The sequence below is a fragment of the Nomascus leucogenys genome, chromosome 13 (assembly GCF_006542625.1).
Source record: "Nomascus leucogenys isolate Asia chromosome 13, Asia_NLE_v1, whole genome shotgun sequence".
Lineage (NCBI taxonomy): Eukaryota > Metazoa > Chordata > Mammalia > Primates > Hylobatidae > Nomascus > Nomascus leucogenys.
In genome coordinates, this window is record NC_044393.1 from 92,358,672 (window position 1) to 92,379,225 (window position 20,554).

General features: G+C 51.6%; 1 protein-coding gene across 1 annotated transcript; it reads right to left on the minus strand.

The window, feature by feature from the left end:
* Positions 1 to 17: 17 nt before the first annotated feature.
* Positions 18 to 17,884, minus strand: EPHA1 (EPH receptor A1). Its single transcript, XM_003270864.4, is given in 20 exon segments — positions 18 to 416; positions 501 to 656; positions 2,558 to 2,751; positions 3,085 to 3,234; positions 3,700 to 3,906; positions 4,013 to 4,074; positions 4,211 to 4,396; positions 5,280 to 5,324; positions 5,327 to 5,405; positions 6,204 to 6,230; positions 6,232 to 6,262; positions 6,478 to 6,574; positions 6,836 to 6,986; positions 7,237 to 7,364; positions 7,517 to 7,861; positions 8,174 to 8,329; positions 8,566 to 8,968; positions 10,240 to 10,521; positions 16,623 to 16,690; positions 17,750 to 17,884. Coding segments are annotated over 20 exon segments (2,928 nt in total). The 5' UTR covers positions 17,832 to 17,884; the 3' UTR covers positions 18 to 337.
* Between the last annotated feature and the right edge of the window lie 2,670 nt (positions 17,885 to 20,554).

The window sequence follows — 20,554 nt, forward strand, 5'->3', positions numbered from 1 at the left end:
TTCTTGGTAGTCAGCTCTTTTGTAGTGCCTACAGCCCTCATGGGTGGGATGGAGGCAGAAAATCAGTTTATTTACAAAAATATATATGTGTACGTATGTATATATATTAACCCCTCAACTCCCTCCCATGATCATCCTTTCACTTCTACCCCCACCTCCCTTTTAAAACAAAGAGGTTTTCTGGGGTGCAGAGCAGGGTTCTCCTGAAAGTGGGCAGGAGCAGCACCGATAGCCTAGTCTGGCAGGTTGTGGGAAGGGGCGCAGGGAGTGACCGTGAGCGACCTTGGCCCCGTCCTTGCTCCTTGCTCCCTGATTGGGCATGGGGTGAGGGGAGGGCTCAGTCCTTGAATCCCTGAATACTGCAAAGAATGCGCTTCTGGTGCCCGGGCAGTGTGATTCCCATCTGCGTCAGGTCCCTGTGGGCAAGGAAGGGTGGGGGCATGAGTCCGGAGGCTCCGCCCCCACAGCCCTCCCCTGCCCAGACAGCTCCAGCTCCTTACTCAGCGGTCAGCTCCAGCACACACTCCATGGTGTCCAGCCCAGCCGAGTGGAAGTGCAGGATGTAGCGTTTCATGCGTATGGACTCGAGCCACTCAGAGACGCTTCGATACGGGATCCCATCTGAGCCGCTCAGGCTAGGCAGGCGAAGAGTCACCCTGTGGGATATGGGCACGTCAGTCACAGCGGGTACACGGGCTGATCTGGCTGGCCTTAGCCTCCGAGCATCAGCAGCCAGCAGTGAAGTTCGGTGTCTGGGCACAGAGATCATCTAGACTGTGGACTGACCCACCATTATCTCTGAGCCCACTTCCTGGCCTGTTTCCTGGTGTGCTCACAACAGTGGACTGGCTGACAGTCCTGCTGTGTCGACAGGCCTAGAGAAAGGGACTGTCCTGGGAAGCCCCAACAGAAGGGGATCACCAGCCGGTCTGCTGGAGTGGCCGGTTCTGGGCACCTGACTGAGGGCTGGTTAAGACATGGAAGTCTCCTGTCTGAGAGGAAGCTGAAAGTAGGAGAACAGAGGCCTGGCACCAGGGCATGGTCCTGCCTTTTTCCATAGTGGCTGCTTGAGTTCTGGGAGCAGTCCTTCCTCACCACCTTCAACTTTGGCTGTTATTCTTGCACTCTGACACCCACAATACAATGAGTGTTCCTGTACTAAAGCTTGCCAGAGCCAAAAACCATTAGCAAAATAAATCTGCTGGGGGAAAAAATATCCAGCATTCCAGAAAGATTAGCACATGCAGTCTCCAGTGTATGAGGGAGCTGCGCTCCAAAAGATAGTTTCAAAAGTTGGAACTTAGAGCATGTTTTCTCCCAGAAACAAGGTTATATATGGTGGTTGGATACAGAGGCCAGTTGGCCAGGCTGGCTACCCAATAAAGCACTTGAAGAACAGCCTTGCCTGCTTCCCCAACGTGAGCGCTCCCCCCGCCCCCCATCAGTTCATTCTCTACACTCAGGCCATACTTCTGGTAAAATGCAGCTCTGACCATGTCCCCTGCTCCTGTGGACAGGTTTTAAGAATTGGTTCTCCAGGCCAGGCAAGGTGGCCCACGCCTGTAATCCCAGCACTTTGGGAGGCCAAGGTGGGCAGATCATGAGGTCAGGAGTTCGAGACCAGCCTGGCCAACATGGTGAAACCCCATTTCTACTAAAAATACAAAAATTAGCCGGCCATGGTGGTATGTGCGTGTAATCCCAGCTACTCAGGAGGCTGAGACAGGAGAATCACTTGAACCCTGGAGGTGGAGGTTGCAGTGAGCTGACATTGCGCCACGTTACTCCAGCCTGGGCGACAGAGCAAGACTCCGTCTCGGGGTGGAGAAAAAAAAAAAAAGTTCTCTGCACTCAGGGTAAAGTCCAAACATCTCAACAGGGCTGGTCCTCTTTGTGTTGACTGGTTGTCTCTCCAGCCTCATGGCTGCTATTCCTAAGCACGATGCCGCAGTCATCCTGCACTATCTGCAACCTACCAGCCCTCAGCTCCCCCCAGACTAGCCATGTGATCCAGGTGCCTTCCCAAACCCTGCAAGGCTGCTCCTGCCTACCCCACCCCAGCCTGGCTGCCCAAGCTTCCTGGAGCAGGTGCCAGGTAATAAGTGCAGCTGTATCTCCAATGTCCAGCAAACAGCTTGCACCAGTAGGTCCTCCAAAACTTCATGAATGGATGACCCTTTCCTTCACATGCAGAAATATTTCTATGGGGAAGGGGATGCATCCCAAGAATGGGCCACAGTACAACGCAGTGGGATTGGCAACGATGGCTCCGGGAGTGTCCTAGGTGAGGCAGCCTGAGAAGGGAAAAGATGGGCCCCCCCACCCCCGAGCCCAGGTGAAGTGAGGGAACTGGGGCCCAGCCGTAACTGATTTTCTGCAAATAATGCATTATCTAAAGCTGACCTCTTAGGCTCTCCCCAAGGGCACGTCTTGCCTCATACCCTGGACTTGGTCCAGAGCTCCCCAGGCCCAGCACTCAGAGGATGTGGCTGAATGCCCATTTCTATTCTCCTAGCACTGCCTCTGGGTTCCCTAGTGACTTCCCCCGCATGGTTACCTGGGGTCAAAGTTGGCAATGGTCCGCAGGGAGTGGGGGTTGGCAAGCAGTTGCTCCAAATGTGCCTGAAGCTTCTGGAAGTGTGGCCGGCGGGCACGGTCATATGCCCAGCAGTTCTTCATGAGCTCATACAGAGGGGCAGGGCAGTCCACAGGAGGGGGCAACCGGTACCCATCCTCAATGCTCTTCATAACCTGCACGGCGGGACAGGAGGATGCTCTAGAGTAGCAAGCTAACCCGGAGGCCCATGAGAAACCGACGGTCACACAAGATAGTTGCAGTGGAGATCCTAGGCAGGATGGGAGGAGGTGGGAGGACCAGGGTGGGAGGATCACAGTGGGAGGATCAGGGTGGGAGGAGTAAAGAGAGCAGGGCATGAGGTGAAGGACCAGAGGAGCCAGGAGTACAGAAAAACTGAAGGTCATGAATAAATAAAGATATTTGCAGGAAAAGGCCATGGGAGGACCTTGGGAGGGAATAAGAGGTGTGAGTTGGAGATGAGATGAGGAAGAATATTCTGGGCTCACCTCCTGATTGCTCATCTCCCCATAAGGCTTGTCCCCAAAGCTCAGCACCTCCCACATCACAATCCCAAAGCTCCACACATCGCTGGCCGTGGTGAAGATCCGATGGGCAATGGCTTCAGGGGCTGTCCAACGGATAGGGATCTTTCCTCCCTAAGAAGGCACATGGGTCAGGGACGGAAAATTATGGTGTCCACCTGAGCACGAGTCTTTGTGCTTCTTTTACTGTATTTTTATTTTATTTTTTTTGAGACGAAGTCTCGCTCTGTTGCTAGGCTGCAGTGCAGTGGCATGATCTCGGCTCACTGCAACCTCCACCTCCCGGGTTCAAGCGATTCTCCTGCCTCAGCCTCCTGAGTAGCTGGGACTACAGGTGCCCGCCACCATGCCCAGCTAATTTTTTTGTATTTTTAGTAGAGACGGGGTTTCATCATGTTGGCCAGACTAGTCTTGATCTCCTGACCTCCTGATCCACCCGCTTCGGCCTCCCAAAGTACTGGGATTACAGGTGTGAGCCACTGTGCCTGGCCAAGTCTTTGTGCTTATATACACGTGACTGTATGAATGGCATGTTATGGGGCAATGTGAATGTGCACTGGGTTTGTACCGGGCTCTAACCTGGGTTTCGTATGTGCCATCAAAGTCATCCAGGAGGCGAGTCAGGCCAAAGTCAGACACCTTGCAGCACAGGTTTTGATTCACCAAGATGTTTCTGGCAGCCAGGTCCCGGTGGACATAATTGTGATTACTGAGGTAGTTCATGCCAGATGCTATGCCCTGCAGCATGGCCACTAGCTGCCCAGGGACCAGCTGGTCCTCCCGCTCCTACAGCAGGGTGAGTGGGCGAGTCAGGGGATGGGCCAGGTCTCCTCCCAGTGCCCAGGGCACCATGGTGCATGCCCCTCCCCAGCTAGTCCTCTGCCCTCCTCACCCTCAGGAAGGCATCCAGGGCTCCATTCTCCATAAATTCTGTGATGATCATGATTGGCTTTCCTGAGACCCAGACACACATATCACACTCAGAACCGGGCTTCCTGCCCTTGGCCACACATCCTCCCTCCACTTCCAGTGGTTTCACCCCTCCTTCCTGCATTTCCCGCCCCCAGCTGAGGGAGACCACTCCTCATACTCTTTGTGACAACGCCTTCCAGATGCAGAATGTGCGGGTGGCTAAACTGGCCCATGATAGTTGCCTCTCGAAGGAAGTTCCACCACTGGCCACCTGGGGATGTGTCTTTTAAAGTCTTAATGGCCACAGTCTTGCAGTCCTGGCTGGGGAGCCTCAGGGTCCCTCGATACACTTCCCCAAACTCTCCTGGGTAGAAAGAAAACAGGCTGTGGCCTGATGCACTGCAGGGCTCCTCCGGGGGACAGGCAGCAACCCCTCCAGTCCTCCAGCCCTTTTCTTTTCTGGAGAATCACAAGCGTGGACTGTCCCTTCCTGGGACAGGGCGTGGGCTGTCCTTCCTGGGGAAGGTCAGAGTCTGGAGCTGGAGTGCAATGCCGTGACCTATTCACCACTGTCTCCCAGTGTTTGCACAGTTCTTGGCTCACAATAGGCGGGCTCGGCAACTGCAGGGTGAATGAACCCTGTGGAGCGGGACTGGGCCGTGCTCATGAAGAGCAAGCCAGTGCAGGGCTAGTACCCAAGTGGCAGGGACGCTGGCTATGGCCGCCTCTCTTCTGTGAGCTCCGCTGGTCCCAGCTTGCCTGGCTCAACTGCACAATTGGCAAGGACACCACCAAGCTTTGTTCTCCACTGAGATCCATTTCCTCTGGTGACCCAAGGGAACAGGGCAGCCCAAGGACACTGGGCCTCTGATGGGGTGGAATGCCAGGCTAGGGAGGGAATGACTCCTACATTTGGGCATCATCAGAGAACATCCGGACCCTCAGCACAGCAACACCTCTGTGGATGAAAACAATGTGTTTAATGCCCTTTATCAGAAACTCCAAAACCACAGAAGCAAGTGCGTAGGAGACAGGGGTTGCTCCAGGGCACCTGATGAGGGGTTTTTAACAAGAACACAATGGTTCAAAGAGGATACAGAGCAGAGCAGAGAGTGAGTACATCTGGAAACTCTTGGACCAGAGAAGCCAGCTGGGCTCCCCAGGGAAGTGCTGGAAGGAAGGGGCCTGCTGGGGGCTCTGTGCTGCCCCACACAGGGGGGCCTGCTGCGGTGCACAGCAGGACCCACCTTCTCCTATGACAGTGTCTACCATCAGCCACGCCGGATCGAGCTCCCGGGTAAAGTCCAAGGCTCCCTGTGCAGGGTCCTCGTATGCCTGGAGGTCCACATAGGGCTTCAGCCACAGCTTGTCCTCTATGGGCAGAACATGGGGTTGGGGAAGCAGCAACATCAGGGCTTAGGAGTATGGGGGTCAGGAGAAGGGCCAGCAGCGGACCACACACTTCTCCACACTTCCCTGTTTCCCAAGGTGACTCCTGTTTGGGCTGAGGTGGGAGAAAGTCTCCATTTAGCAACTAAGCCTTTCTTCTCCCTGTCTATGCTCCAAGCTCTGCTGTCCTCACTCCACAAGGTCCAGGGCGGTGGCCACGATCCACACCCAAAGAGCATATTTGCTGCCTGAGTTGCCCAATCTTCTCAGCGGCCAGTCCCCACACTGCTCTGGTCAGTAGCACCTCATTCACATTCCCAGACAGAGCCGCGCATGGCTCCCACCCCGGTTGCCCGGATGGACCACTCACTCTCCTCTTTGTGGGTCACCTAATGAGGTGACAAGCAAGAAGCTCATAAGCCTCGGAGGACATCAATCCTCCTCCCACCTGGCCTCGGCCCACAGGCCTGGCCTCCAGGATGGGGAGGGCTGTCCAGAGCCCAAGGTGACAAGACAGCGGCACCAGCAGCGGATGGACACTAACAGATAATTGCATCAGAGCCACTGGAGGGCTATCAGTACAAAGTTAATTAACCAAAGTTAATTAGGTAGCAAAACACAAGAGCTCTGGGGACAACAAACCCCACATGTGCCCCCAGAGTTGGCCTAGCAAATGTGTCCCTTGATCCCTTCCCAGTGGCACCTCCCAACACACACACACACACGCACACACACAGGTGTGCGCACGCATGTGGGGACACATGCAGGTGCACCCGACTCACCTCGATCCACATCGGTGGTGCGGTCACGCTGCCTCTGCTGCCTCTGCCGCTGGGCTCTCCTGCGGGGGTTGGGGACCAGCTCCTTCAGGGCCCCAGGACCACCTCAGGGGGCCGAGGGACTCTGGCTGAATCTTCCCCAGAAACGGGATGGGAGTGCAGGATGGGTGTGAGGACTCGCTGAGCTTTGGTACTAGGGGACGGGAAGGTCGTTGGGGCTGCAGTCAGGGGCTTCTGACCCAGGGCTGGTGGTTGGGGAGGGGGCAGGAGCTGGCACCTGGATCGGAAAACGAGAATCCCAAGCAGCAAGGCTGCACCAAGCAGCAGCCCAAAGATGATGGCCACGATCTCTCCTCCAGTCAGGCCCCTGGACACTGTAGGCACAAAGGGATGAGGAAGTGTTGGGACTCACAGTCCGTAGGAATGAGGGGGTTAAAGGGCAGGGCCCTGGGTACACCTAGGGTCAGATCTTTCAGTGTGCATCAGGTCGGCGTCTGTCCCCTACCCCCGGAAGAAGGGAGTGTGTGCGCATGTGTGTAGAGGAAGAGGAAGGGTCGCTACGTGGAACAGGAGCTGAGTTGCCTCAGTGGGGCAACAGGTGTATGTGTGTTGGGGCAGAGCACAAGATACCCCACCTGGTGGGCTGGTCCGAAACTCATGATCAGGGGAGAAAGGGCCAGGACCCAGTGGGGTCAGCATTCGGACTCTGACGATGTATGTGGTGTCAGGCTGCAGCTCTGTCAGTAAGACCCTGGGTTCTAGAACCATCTGGTACCGTTCTTCATCCTGTGGGTTGGAGTTGCATGAAGCGGGCAGTGCTGAGCCAGAGCCGGGTGGATGTGATGGACAGCATCAGAGCACATGGGGAGGGGCTGGAAAGCAGAATGGTTAGGACAGGGTTCTTCATAGACGTTTGTCCTGAGAAAGCCACACAGTGGACTTTGGGTGGATTCCTCCCGCCCCATACCCCCAGCTAGGAATGCTGGGGTGTGCCCGGGCATGGACACTGAAGACCATCTCTCAGTAGCATCCTGACCTGGTTCAGCACGTGCAGCTCATAGCTCAGGTTTGCTCCAGGGCTTTGGGGCCGGGACCCCGCCCAGGTCAGCTCTAGTTGCCTCGGTTCTTTCTTCACCAGTCTCAGAGACAGGCCTGACAGTGACTCTGGGGGTCCAGAGGGATAAGGTTGGGTAGGTAAGGAAAAAGGAAACAACCTTAGTAACTTTTCTGTGGCTTCCTGCCCATCAATTTGTCCTGTGGTCTTAAGCCCTTCTGTCTCCACCAGGTCCCTGTCCCAGCCCCTCTCAGCCTCTCACCTGCATGCCCCATGCTGATGCTGACTGAGGTGCTCGCATGGCCAGAGCTGCCCAGCCCTGACACTCCATTTTGGGCTTCCACGTTAAAGGTGTAGTTGGCATAAGGTTCAAGGCCATTGACATGCACTGCAGGTGTGGTGAGCCCCCGGACCCCCGGCGAGAAGTGCACGCCCACCCCACAGGGCTGGCAGGGCCCTCCGTCCTGTGCTGTGCCCTGACACTGGGAACACCTCACATTGTATCTGACATCCTGGCGTCCCCCCGTATCTGCTGGGGGTTCCCAATGCAGGGAGAGCTGAGTCCCTGAGGCAGAGAAGCTCAGGTTTCGGGGGGCCGAGGGGGGACCTGTGGGAGAAGAGGAGCCATCAGTAGAAGCCGACCTCGCTGTCACCCGAGCTGCTGATCCCCGGCCTCCACCACCACCCAAATCTCAATGTCCTCTGAAGTCCTCTTGGGGAGATTTGATTTCTACTGGGTTTGACTACATCTCTGCATTCTTCTAGGGAGAGCAGGGTGCCAGGGCAGGGGCTAAAAGTGCCTGACACCCTGGACCATCTCCAATATCTGACAAGCTCTGGAAAAATCCAACCCTGACAAAGTCTCAGCAAAGATCCAGCCCTTCCCTCCAGATGGCCATGCCCCACCCCCTGGACTCACCTGTGCATGCCACCTGGGGGCCCTCCCCGGGAGCTCTGTAATGGCCGCTCTCACAGGTACAGATGGTGGCCCCCTCAGACTCAGCAGTGCTGTGCTGGGGGCACGTGAGACAATGGGGTGTGTCCATGTCCGTCCGGTAGGAGCCGCTAGGGCAGGCTGGAGAGAGAACGCAACAGAGCAGTGGTTCTGTAAATGTTTTTACAGGCAGAACCACCACCACCCCTTCCTGCCCCAATCCCTTCTACTGGAAACATCTCTGCATGTGTGTGTCTGCTGCTCTGGGGCACTCAGGTTAAAAACCCACTGAGGCGGAGCACTGGCCTCCTTCTCTGCCGGGTGCTCCTGCAATCCTCCCGAGTGGTTCCTCAGATTCTCACCGCTTCCATTCTTACCAATACATTCCTCGCCACTGCCACCTTCCTCATAGCCAGGCTCACAGTGGCACCGTCCTACAGGCACCAGCCACTCGCCATCAGGGCTGCAGTGCATGCGGGGTGCACCTGAGGGCCTGGGGCTGGCCCGCGCGTGGGGCAAGCAGGTCCCTGCCACTTCCACCAACCCAGCGGGGCCAGGCAGAGTGTCAGGGAATTGGGCCAAACCATTCAAGGTTTCAGGACAGCGCTGGTAGAAGACCCGGACAGACACCAGGGCCACACATGCACCCGGGTTGTGGAAAGCGAGGTAGAGGCCACGGCGGGTCAGGCGGCCCAGAGAGCAGCGCTCCACATTCAGCTTCATGGAGCCAGATGCAAGGTCTCGAATGGTGAAGCTCTGGTCTGCAGCCACCGTGGTTACCTGGGTAGAGGATGGGGAAGAAAGGGGAGCAATGGCAAAGTCCTGCTTCTTTCCCACATAACGGAAACAATTGTTTGCTTAATACTTTCCACAATCATGAACAATGAGCCTTGTATGTGTGAGGTGCCAGGCTAAGCATTTTATGTGCATTATGCTATTTAGCTCATGCAATCCTCTTATGAGGTGGGATGGCTTATTGTCTCTATTTAATAGATGAGGAAACCAAGGCTAATAGAAGTTAAAGACCTTGTATGAGATCACACAGCTACCACATCACGGGGCTAGGACTGGAATCCAGGCATTGGGACTCTACAGTCCATAAAATTTCTACTATTCAGAGGCATTCCCAAACCCAGTGCCAATAACATAATGAGTTATAGAGCATATCATTATCAATTTATTACTAGTAACAAATTTTACAACATTTTCTCTTTGGGAAGAAACAAGAGCATATCCTATCATAAAATGCTCCTTACTCTTCTGCATCCCAGGATGTTTTTTTGAGAAGGAAAGAAAGGGATGTGTTGGAGAGTACTGGCCTGCAGGGAATTGTCTTGCCATATGACTCCAGTGATACTATGGGAGTGGGTTGCTTATGAACATCGTGGGTATCAATAGGAAAAGTCTAAATAACTCTGTGCTACACTTCCCTCCTCCACCATGGTTTCCTGTGATCCCAGTGGATGCTTATAAAAGCCTATAAAATAGATATAGCTGGCCCTATTATTGTCACTATTTTATGACTAGGCAACAAAAGCTGGAGAGGTTAAGTGACACCCCCAAGTCACGGCACAGCAGAAAAGGTACTCAAATCCAGCCCTTCTGGTTTCCAAAGCCACATTGTTCTTTTTTTCTTTAGAGACAGGATCTTGCTCTCTTGCCCAGGCTGGAGTGCAGTGGCACAATCATAGATCACTGCAGCCTCAAACTCCTGGGCTCAAGTGATCCTCCTGCCTCAGCCTCCTGAGTAGCTGGGACTACAGGTATGGGCCACCATACCCAGGTGATGTTTAATTTTTTGCAGAGATGAAGTTTTGCTATGTTGCCCAGGCTGGTCTCAAGCTCCTGGCCTCAAGTGATCTTCCCACATCGGTTTCCCAAAGCACTGGAATTACAGGCACGAGCCACCATGCCCAGCCTTCAAGTGCCAAATTCTTTTCATGATTCTACCTATGCACCCTGTTCCTGTCTCTGCAACCTTCTCTGGCACCCAATAAGGAGCCAGGCAGGGATCTGCACCAGGACCCAGATGGCATGGAGGGAAGCAGCACCTTCTGGAACAAGGGCCGTCGCAGCTGAATGCCCACATCCTGGTCACTCTCCATGTACAGAAGGTTGAAGGTCTCCTTGCAGCCCAGAGGCCCGGCTCCCCCAGGAAAACTCTTGCAGTCTCGCACGGTGAACTGCAGCTCCACGTGGACACGGGAAGCCTCCTCCCCACGGTAGATCCAATTGGAGCGAAGCCAGTGGTCAGTGTCTCTGCGACCTTGCATTGGGCAGTCCTGGTACATGTACAGGGGTGTCCCATTCAGTATCTGTTGCCGTTCACTCCACTGCAAGGAGGGAATCAGAGTCAGGGACCAGATCATCACCTGCTCCCCAAACCCTTGGTTTTTAGAGCTGATGGAGAAGCAGCTGTGTCATAGCCCCTCGGGTTTATGCTACTTGTCCTGCCTCTCCCCACCCCTCAGTTCCAGGACAGTAGACTGAGTGTTTAGGGTTGGGGATTTACCTGGATATAAGATGGGCAAGACAATAGTCTCTTAACATCCCTAGTTGATCCTGGTTCCTTCAGTTAGGCTAGTCCATTTATTTCATCAGCAGAACAGTCAGGTACCCCCAAGGCAAAGCTCATTTACAAAACCCTTCTGTTTGTTCAAGAGGATATTGATGAATTTTTTTTTTTTCAGAGACAGGGTCTCGTTCTGTTTGCAGCACAGTGGTATAATCAAAGCTCACTATAGCCTCAAACTCCTGGGCTCAGTCTCCCAAGTAGCTGGGACTACAGGTGCCTGCCAACACACTGAGCTATTTTTTCTTTTTTCTTTTTTTTTTTTTGGTAGAGATGAGGTCTTGCTATGCTGTCCAGGCTGATCTCAAACACCTGGACTCAGATGATCCTCCTGCTTGGCCTCCCAAAGCATGTGAGCCACAACACCCAGCGCAAGATTTATTTTTAATTATTAAAGCCCCTTAGATTTGGAGGGTAAGAACAAGCACAGAACTGTACAGGGGATTCCCACCCTCTCCAATATTTCAATTATAGCCATCATCAAAATCAACAATTGACAGATTTGGCTGGACTTCTTGATACTATCTAGATACTATCTACTCCCCTTAACTTTTTGTTTGTTTGTCTGAGGCAAAGGTCTCGCTCTGTCGCCCAGGCTGGAGCTGGAGTGCAGTGGCACAATTTTGGCTCACTATAACCTCCGCCACCCAGGTTCAAGCGATTCTTCCACTTCAGCCTCCTGAGTAGTTGGGATTACTGGCATGCACCACCACGCCTGGCTAATTATTTGTATTTTTAGTAGATACAAGGTTTTGCCACGTTGGCCAGGATGTTAGCTTCTTTTATCTGAAAAGAACTTTTAAACTTAGTAATATTAATGGCTAGCACGAACATGGTGCTTACCGTGGCCCAGTCACCGGTTTAAGCACTTTCCATGAGGAAACTGAGGCACGGGGAGGTCGAGTAACTTGCCAAGGTACTCAGCTATGAGAGGCAGAGCTGGGAAATGAGCCAGACACTCCAGGCTCCAGAATTCATGCTCTTAATCATTATACCTCTGTGTGCTTACTGTGAAAAGTCAAAAAGTAAAGACTTACACAGAATAAAGTTTAATTCCCTCACCCTCATCCTTCCACTCTCATTCTCAGAGGCAGCCACTCTCAGCAATTTTTAGCAAAACTTTCCAGACCATTTTCAACGCCTCCAGAGAACTGCTTGAATGTTTCTGAGTTTTGCTTTCAACACGGGATCATACAAGTGTTATTTTGTAACCTACTTTCTGTTTTCACAAATAATAAGTATTTGAGGGCCGGGAGTGGTGGCCCACGCCTGTAATCCTAGCACTTTCGGAGGCCAAGGCAGGCAGATTCCCTGAGGTCAGGAGTTCAAGACCAGCCTGGCCAACAAGGCAAAACCTCCCGTCTCTACTAAAAATACAAAAAAATTAGCTGGGTGTGGTGGCACATGCCTGTAATCCCAGCTACTTGGGAAGCTGAGGCAGGAGAATCGCTTGAACCCAGGAGGTGGAGGTTGCAGCGAGCCAAGATCTCGCCACTGCACTCCAGCATGGGCGACAAAGCAAGATTCCCTCTCAAAAACGTCTTTGAAAGATAGCCACAAAAGTGTATATAGAGCTTTCTTACTTTTCTTTTTTTTTTTTTAAGCAATCCATAAGTAATACTCCATTGTAAAGAAGGCCATAATTTATTTAGTCATTCACCTATTGTTGGACATTTAGACAGCTTCTAGTTCTTTTTTTTCTTTTTAAAGAAATGTACAGATTGATGTAAGGTTTCCACGGAACTGCCATATCAAAGGGTAGACATACTACAAGTTTTATAAGATACTGTCAAATTGTCTTCCAAAAAAGGTTTATCAATTTATACTTCCACCAGCAACACAAGATGGCTCATTTTCTCAAAACTTCATCAACATAGAATACTAATAACCTTTTTGCTTTTTTGCCAATCCTAGGGTCAAAACACAGCTTCTTAGCATTTTAATTTACATTTCTTAGAGGAGGAAGTTGTATATTTCTCTTTTGTTCATTGGCTATTTGTATGTTTATGCAATTATCTGTCTATAACCTTTGCATGACATTCTATTATCTTTTGATTATTCAGTTGGATGAGTTTCTTTTTTAAACATATTATAGACACGAATCATTTCCTTCAAATGTATGTTTCAAATATTTTCTCCTTGTCTGCCATACCACTTAGCTTTGCTAATGATGTTTTGATGTGGACATACATTGTAAATTTCTTACATAATAACATCTACAGTATTTCCCTTCATGATTTCTGGGTTGTATATTTGGCTTGGGAAGTTTTCCTATCTCAAGATTATAATGATCTATATTTTCTCCTAAAATTTGTGTAGGTTGGCTTTTAGGTTTAGATTTTAGTTTTCTTAGAATGAATTTTGTGTATAATGGAGAGATATATCTTTTTTTTTCTTTTTTCTCTTTTTTTTTTTTTTTTGAGACGGAGTCTTGCTCTGTTGCCCAGGCTGGAGTGCAGTGGCACGATCTCGGCTCACTGCAAGCTCCACCTCTCCCCGGGTTCACGCCATTCTCCTGCCTCAGCCTCCCAAGTAGCTGGGACTACAGGCACCCACCACCATGGCCGGCTAATTTTTTTGTATTTTTAGTAGAGACGGGGTTTCACTGTATTAGCCAGGATGGTCTCTATCTCCTGATCTCATGATCCACCGGCCTCGGCCTCCCAAAGTACTGGGATTACAGGCGTGAGCCATTGCACCTGGCTATGGAGAGATATATCTTTATATTTTTATTAAAAAATTATGAATATCTAACTGTCAGTTTATTGACTAGTTGTTACTTTCCATATTGATTTGCAATTCCGATGCTATCACATACTAAAATCTCATATATGTAGGCTCGTTTTTGGACTTTCTATCCTGTCCCATTAACCTGAGTGATCTTGTGCAAGACATATGTTTTAGTTATAGCTGTGGTTCTGATATCTGCTTGTCAGACAAGTCTCCCATTTCATTCTTCAAAAACTCTTCTCAACCATTCTTATTTCCTCTGTCAGATGAATTTTCAAAAGCTCTCAAATTCTATAAAGTATTCTATTGATATTTTTGTGGCAACCCCATAATTTAATGCAGAATATATTGAGGCCCTTAAAAAGTTCACTTTCCTGAGGTTTTTACTCCATTATAATGCAGGGGCCCTCATCCCTACCCTCAGCTCTGGGAAAAGGCAAAAAAAAATCATTAATCAAAAATTTGGGGTGAGGTGGGGCAGAAATAGAGGCTGCTACGAGGCACATATTTCTGCATTATGTTAGGGAGTTCAAAGATTGGGTAAGGGATGTCTAAAAGGCAAGGAAGCTGGAATGAAAAAGGCACCAAGAGTCTGCTCCTAAGGAAGGCTGTGCTGGGGAAGCCCAAGTGGAAGGCACTGGCGGGGGTCAGGTGGGCAGGGTGGTGGGTGGTTAACGTGCAGCTCATTAGCCAGATTGCCATGGCTGCAGCTGGAGCCAGGAGAAGCAGATGTTCCCAGCTGTGACTTGCCTCTCCCAGTTCCAGCAGTGACAGATGGGCGACAGCCAGCTGTCCAGGATCAGCAGTAAGGATCCTTTTGCTTATCACTCAGGCGCTGCTGGCTGCCACATGGGTGCATTCTGGACCTGAATGCCTTCTGTCCAGGATCAGCAGTAAGGATCCTTTTGCTTATCACTCAGGCGCTGCTGGCTGCCACATGGGTGCATTCTGGACCTGAATGCCTGCATGTGCATGTGTGTGTGTGTGTGTGTGTGTGTTTTGAAAAGATGGGGAGAAGGAGGGGGACAAGGTAGATAGTGGGAGTGTATGAATGCTGGCTGTCTCCTTGCCCTCCTAGCATGCAGGACTGTTTTGCCTGAGCTGAGAAAGAGGCCTTGCTGCCATTCCAGTCAAATTAGGGAGGAGTTATTTGGGTGAAGGTGTCAAGGGCCCAAGGAAGGCCCATGGGAGCCAGAAGACTGACCTGCAGCTATCACTGTGGGTGATTAGCTGGTTTATGAGATAAGTTACCTATTAGGGCTGGATCTTCCAAACGGCCCCTCCTGGAGGATCCACTATGGTTTAATCTATTAGCTCTAATTACAGGCTACTCTGTAGGAGAACAGAGAACGGAGCCAGGACTGTAGGACCCAGAGGGAAAGAAAGCAAGTAACCGTGACCCCAGAAACAGAGCCTGGATTGAAGTCTCAAGTACTGGGGTAAGGAAGGAAACCCTGAGAGAAGGGGTTCCAGAGCCAGAGTTGTAGATGCACCAGTAACTTAGGCAGCCTCCTGTGGTTCTGTGGCCAGCTGTGCTGCTGGCAGAAAGGGTGCTGTGAATTGTAAAATATATATTTGGTCTTTGTCCTCATTTCCTGGCAAACAACCCCTGAAGCCCTCAAAATCCCCGAAGTGACAAATGTCTTTTTATATGCTAATGAGCTGGCTGACGGGGATGGGAACTAGACTGGGGTGGGGGAGGCCTGGGTGGCAGAAGGCAACCTTGTGATTGGAGTTGGGACTTTTGGCCCCACCCCCAACTTCCAGGGAAGGTAGAGAGGTTGAAGGTTGAGCTGATAACCAATGGACAATGATCTAATCAATGACGCCTATGTAATGAAGCCTCCATAAAAGCCCAGAAGGATGGGGTTTGGAGGGCTTCTGGACAGCCAAACATGATTAGGTCCCTGCAGGGTGGCTTGCCTCCTTCACCTATACCTTGCCCCATGCATCTGGTGTTCATGGTATCATTTGTAATATCTGTTATAATAAGCCAGTAAATGTAAGTCAATGTTTCCCTGAGTTCTGTGAGCCATCCTAGCAAACTAATTGAACCCGAGGAGGAGGGTCAGGTAAACCTGATTACAGCCGATGGAACAGAGGTATAGGAGACACCCTGTTACTTGTGATCGGTGTCTAGAGGGGGGCAGTCTTATGGGGCTGGGCCCTCAACTTGTGGCTATCTCCAAGTAGATAGTGTAAGAACTGAGTAAGATTAGAGGACACTCAGCTACTGTCCACTGAAGAATCTGCCAGAGAACTGACTGTAGATGAGAGGAATCCCTACACGCATTTTGGTGACCACAGGTCAACGAAGTGATTTGTGTTGAGAGTGCAGTAGGAAAAAACTGAGTTTGGTTTTTTGTACATCATCAGAGGTGCTCTTTGCATTTGAGTCTGAATATGCTCTCTCAGACTCACTCACAACCTGTTCACTGAGTCTTAGGAACATACAAGGAAGGAAGGGAATCGGAACAAGCTCTGACACTTTCAAACAGCTGGAATGCATGGTGTGCATGCAGTCAGCCTGAGGAGGTTTGGAGGATGAGCTAAGGGCTCAGAAACCTTTAGGGGAGCAGCTTTTAACTTTGGAGGAGTCAAAGACCCTTTGAAGAATTTGATGAAAGCTTTGGCTGGTCTCTCTAGAAAAAAAAATACCTGCTTACATATACAGAATTTAGAGTACACATTCATGGGGTTTCCCCACCCCCTGAAACCTATCAATGCAACTTCACTGGGATGAATAGATCTCAGATTGAGGATGCTTTTCTGCCTTTTCTATCTCTCCCCAAGCAAAGCACTGGTCTCAGCCTTCAACCATCCCCAGCATGGTGCATTCTCTCCCCGGGTATGTGAGCTCCTCTCCCCTTCATAAGTATCAGCTTGTATTCACAATATTCCCAAGTATTCACTGGAGGAGCCAGACCATTCAAGCGTTCATCTTGGGGTGAAGTCTGACCCCCCCACCCCTTGTCCCATTGAGGAGGCTTTGACTCAGCCTCCTCTCCCCCTCCCTGAGGAGACACTTCCAGTTTTTCCTGCTCTTTTCTCTGTTCCTCCACCCACCTCTCCACCCCATTTCCCACTGGCCTTCAGGAGTCTTCCAAGATCCTTCCCTCTTCTGACACTTACCCCATCTTTTGGGGGATCCAGCAGCCAGCCCAGCTCTCCCTGTGCCTTGCTTGTGTCCATCAGAGTAACTGAGAGTGGGGAGAAAAGAAGTCTGTTACCTCTGGGGAGGAGGTGCCCCTGCAGCCCACATTCCTCATTCTGGGGCCCCAGCCCCAGGCTGCAACATCCTGTTCCTAAAAGCTGTAACTTCCTGAGGCTTAGCGGAGAAAAATGGCTCAGGACTGAGGAGTGAAGAGCTCCAGGGATTTCAGCTCTTCTTTCTGTGTGTGAAGGAAGGCAGGCAGAGTGGGACAAGGGTTGGAGCGCTGGGTCTTTGACCAAAGTCAATGCAAGAAGAGCAGCCCCACAAGACGCTCAGTTACCCAGGCTGCTGCGGCCTGGGACACCCATCAGCTGCGGGATTGGAACGGATGGAGGGCAGGAGGAGCTCACCTCTGCTAGCCAGGAGTAGGCAGGGTGGACCGGGGACCTCGGAAGGGGTTTCGTGGTAGGGAGGCTCACCTCCACTGTCCGAAGCCTGCTTTGGCCTGACCTGGCCAGTGATCAGAGCCGTGAAGTGGGGATAAGAGGCACAGCTGCTTGCCTGGGAAGTGGTGGGGAGTAGGGCCGGAGAGGGTGTTCCAACTTTCACATGGAATATTCGACTCGTACAACTGGGAACCCCTGTGGCGTCAGTCCTAACCCTTCTCCCGGAGGCAGGTCCCTCTGTCCCTGGCCTAGGTTGGCAGGAGGCGACTTCCCACCTTCAACTTCCAAGGGCTCAGATCTCTGGGGCGGGCACCTGAAGCTGGGACTGTCTGGGAATGCAGGAAGGGGTGCGGGGGCAGGTGCTGCTTCCTGGCAAGGGTCCGGAATTCCCTCCCCACTCCCAGGCGCAGATTGCTGGCCTGCGGGAGTGGGGGTGACTGACCCGGGAGAGCAGCCGCTTGGGGTTAAAGACCAAAGATGGGCCTGGACAGTCGATAGCCTGGCGGTCGGGCACAGCGAGAGAGCTGGCGAGGGTCGCGGGGAACATGGCCTCCCGAGGAATGCCGGCTTCTGCAGGGGGGTGCTGGCCCGGCCCCGGGAAGGGGCGGGGGCGGGGGCGCGGGCGCGGGGGTTGGGCGCGCGGGGGCGGGGGTCGGTACCTTCCTTGGTGCGCGCCCCCGGGGGCAGCGGGGCGCAGAGCAGCAGCACCAGCCCTAGCCCCAGGGGCCAGCGCCGCTCCATGGCTGCGGGCCGGGACCTGGGACAGTGGCCCGGATGGCAGGGCCAGGTTGCAAGGGACTGGGCGAGCCGGGCGGGCCGGGCGGGGGCGGGGGGCGGGGCCAGCGCCGGGGGCGGAGTCCCGGCCTCACCTGGTTCACCTTCTTAAAGGGACAGTAGGGCAGGAAAGAAACTTGCTAGACTGGTAATCAAATTCAAGAACCGGAGACGTCTTGACCCTAATGAGACTGCGGGCGCCGCCTAGTAGGTGGGATTAAGAATTGACGAACCTTTTCCCAATTCTAATCCTAAACTCAACCCAATCTTGATTCAGCTTTTAACCTAATTCTACCTCTGACTTGAATTACACTCCCGTATTCCTCTTTCTCTCTTTGTGCAGGCCCTAGAGCTGGGTAATAGGACCAGGAAAGGCAGGGGTAAGAGTCATATCTTCACCCTCTAGCAGGGGAGGCTTAGATGACTACAATGCAAGGTGGAGTACAACCCGCAGTGAAGCATCTGGAGGTTAGAAGAGGAAGCAAGCCCAGTTATCGGGGCACATTAGTTGAGTCTTCAGGGAGAGCTGGTGTGACCTGGGTTTTCAGTGGCAGAGATTGGGAAAGGCACCAGCAAGGGCCTGAAGGCAGGGAGCCTCAAGATGCGCCCAGGGAGTGGTGAATGGACCAGTTTGACTGCTGGGGCGCAGGATTTGTCTTGGGAATCAGGGCAGAAAGGCAGGTGCGGGCCAGGGCTGGGTAAACAAGAAAAGGAGTTTGAACCTTGACATGCACTTACACAGCAGACATGAATATCTGGTTAAGGTTCCAGCCACAGGTGGCAGGGAAGGATATTTTAACCCATCTTAGTGGTGTCAAGCCACGTGCCCTCTCGCTTTCTTGCAGACTTCCTTATATTCTTTTTCTTTTTTGAGACGGAGTCTCGCTCTGTGGCCCAGGCTGGAGTGTAGTGGTGCAATCTTGGCTCACTGCAACCTCCGCCTCCCAGGTTCAAACGATCCTCCTGCTTCAGCCTCCCGAGTAACTGGGATTACAAGCGTCAAGCGTGCACCACCACACCCAGCTAATTTTTCTATTTTTATTAGAGACCGGGTTTCACCACGTTAGCCAGGCTGGTCTCGAACTCCTGACCTCAAGTGATCCCTCCTGATCTCAAGTGATCTCCCTGCCTCTGCCCCCCAAAGTCCTGGAATTACAGGCCTGAGTTACTGTGCTCTGCCGAGACTTTCTTATATTCTATTTAGTAAATGTTTGTTCAGTTTCTACTATGCATGCAGGAAGCTCTAGAAGCACCTGAGAACAAAAGGACAATGTCTTGCCCTATATAAGCTATCACTTTGGGGATGCTGGGGGTTGAGACATAAATAATTGCACAGACGATTGAAATGGCAGGCAGGAGTGGACCCCAGGCAAGGTACACACAGGGGTCACAGTGGCTCAAAGGGAAGTGATGCATTTACTAAAGAGGCTGGGGTCCACTCCTGGCCCCTCCTTCTTTCACCCCTCCTTGGCTCCATCCCATTTGGGTAAATGGTTCATAATTTTTCTATCATTTACATTGTTGCACATTTTGGTACTGTGAATGAAGGGAAGTGGTGGATTATAGGTGCTTTTTCTCATTTTCAAAATTTAATGCTTCTCAGGTTTTTTTTTTTTTTTGCTTTCTTATGCAGATACGTATATGACAAACACGGCCCATCAGTTCTTGGCTCAGACTATCCTTATTTGCATAAATAAATGTAATTCATGTACAGTGGTTAGGAAATTCATGTTGAACATACAGAAACAAAATGGAAAGTAGAACCCTCTGCCCTCCAACACTCTAATTTCTGTTCCCCAAGTTAACCACCATCAACTGTTTCTTGTAAGTCCTCCCAGGATTGCCTCCTCACTGTGTACACACCATCGTGTATTTTTCCCTCCCTCTCTCCCTCTACTCCCACACTTACATGCTTTTAAAATGTGTATACAGAGGGGCCATCTGATACACATTGCTCTGCACCAGAGGCCTCTTTTCTAATGTTAAGGACTCCAGGAAGGAGGAGGAGGCTCACTCTGGCTGGCGGGGGTCAGAGCTTTGTGATTTCAGCAGGGAGGAATGGGCGAAGGGTGCAAAGCCAACAGAAGGGGGGAAATGGAGCAAGCTTTGGACAATTGCTGCTAGGACAGAAGCCAGACTGTGGTGAGGTAATGCGTGTGTTTGCTGCTGCAGTTTGTTAAAGTTACAAGACGCTTGGCTCCAGGGGGTGGGGGGGGGGTTGGGGGTGGGTGGGTGGAGTGGGGGAGACTGCTCCATGCAGTGAGACATGGAGTCTAGAGCCCTGGAAAAAAAAGTCTTGCTTTTTGTTTTAGGATACGCTCTTTATCCTGGTCTGAAAGTCTCTGCATATGGGGAATGAATGTCCACTTTCTGTCTCCTTTCAGGATTATCTTGATTTGATATTTTCTGGTTAGTTTGTCATGAGAGGAGGCACATCTTCAAGTTTAGTCTCTGTTCTTAACTAGCAGTACAACTTTTGTCAAATTATTTATGTTCTCTGGACCATGGTTTCAGTTTCCCTAGACCTGGGTGATTTCTGAGGCTATATTCAGGGATGGTCTCAGAAAATAAAAAGCTAGCAGGATTTTGCGTCAGGAGACTTTGGCCAGTTCCCTTAGCCATAATGTGCCTCAGTTTCCTTAGCTATAAAATGAGATTAATCATGTCCACCCCACAGAGTCGGTGTAAGG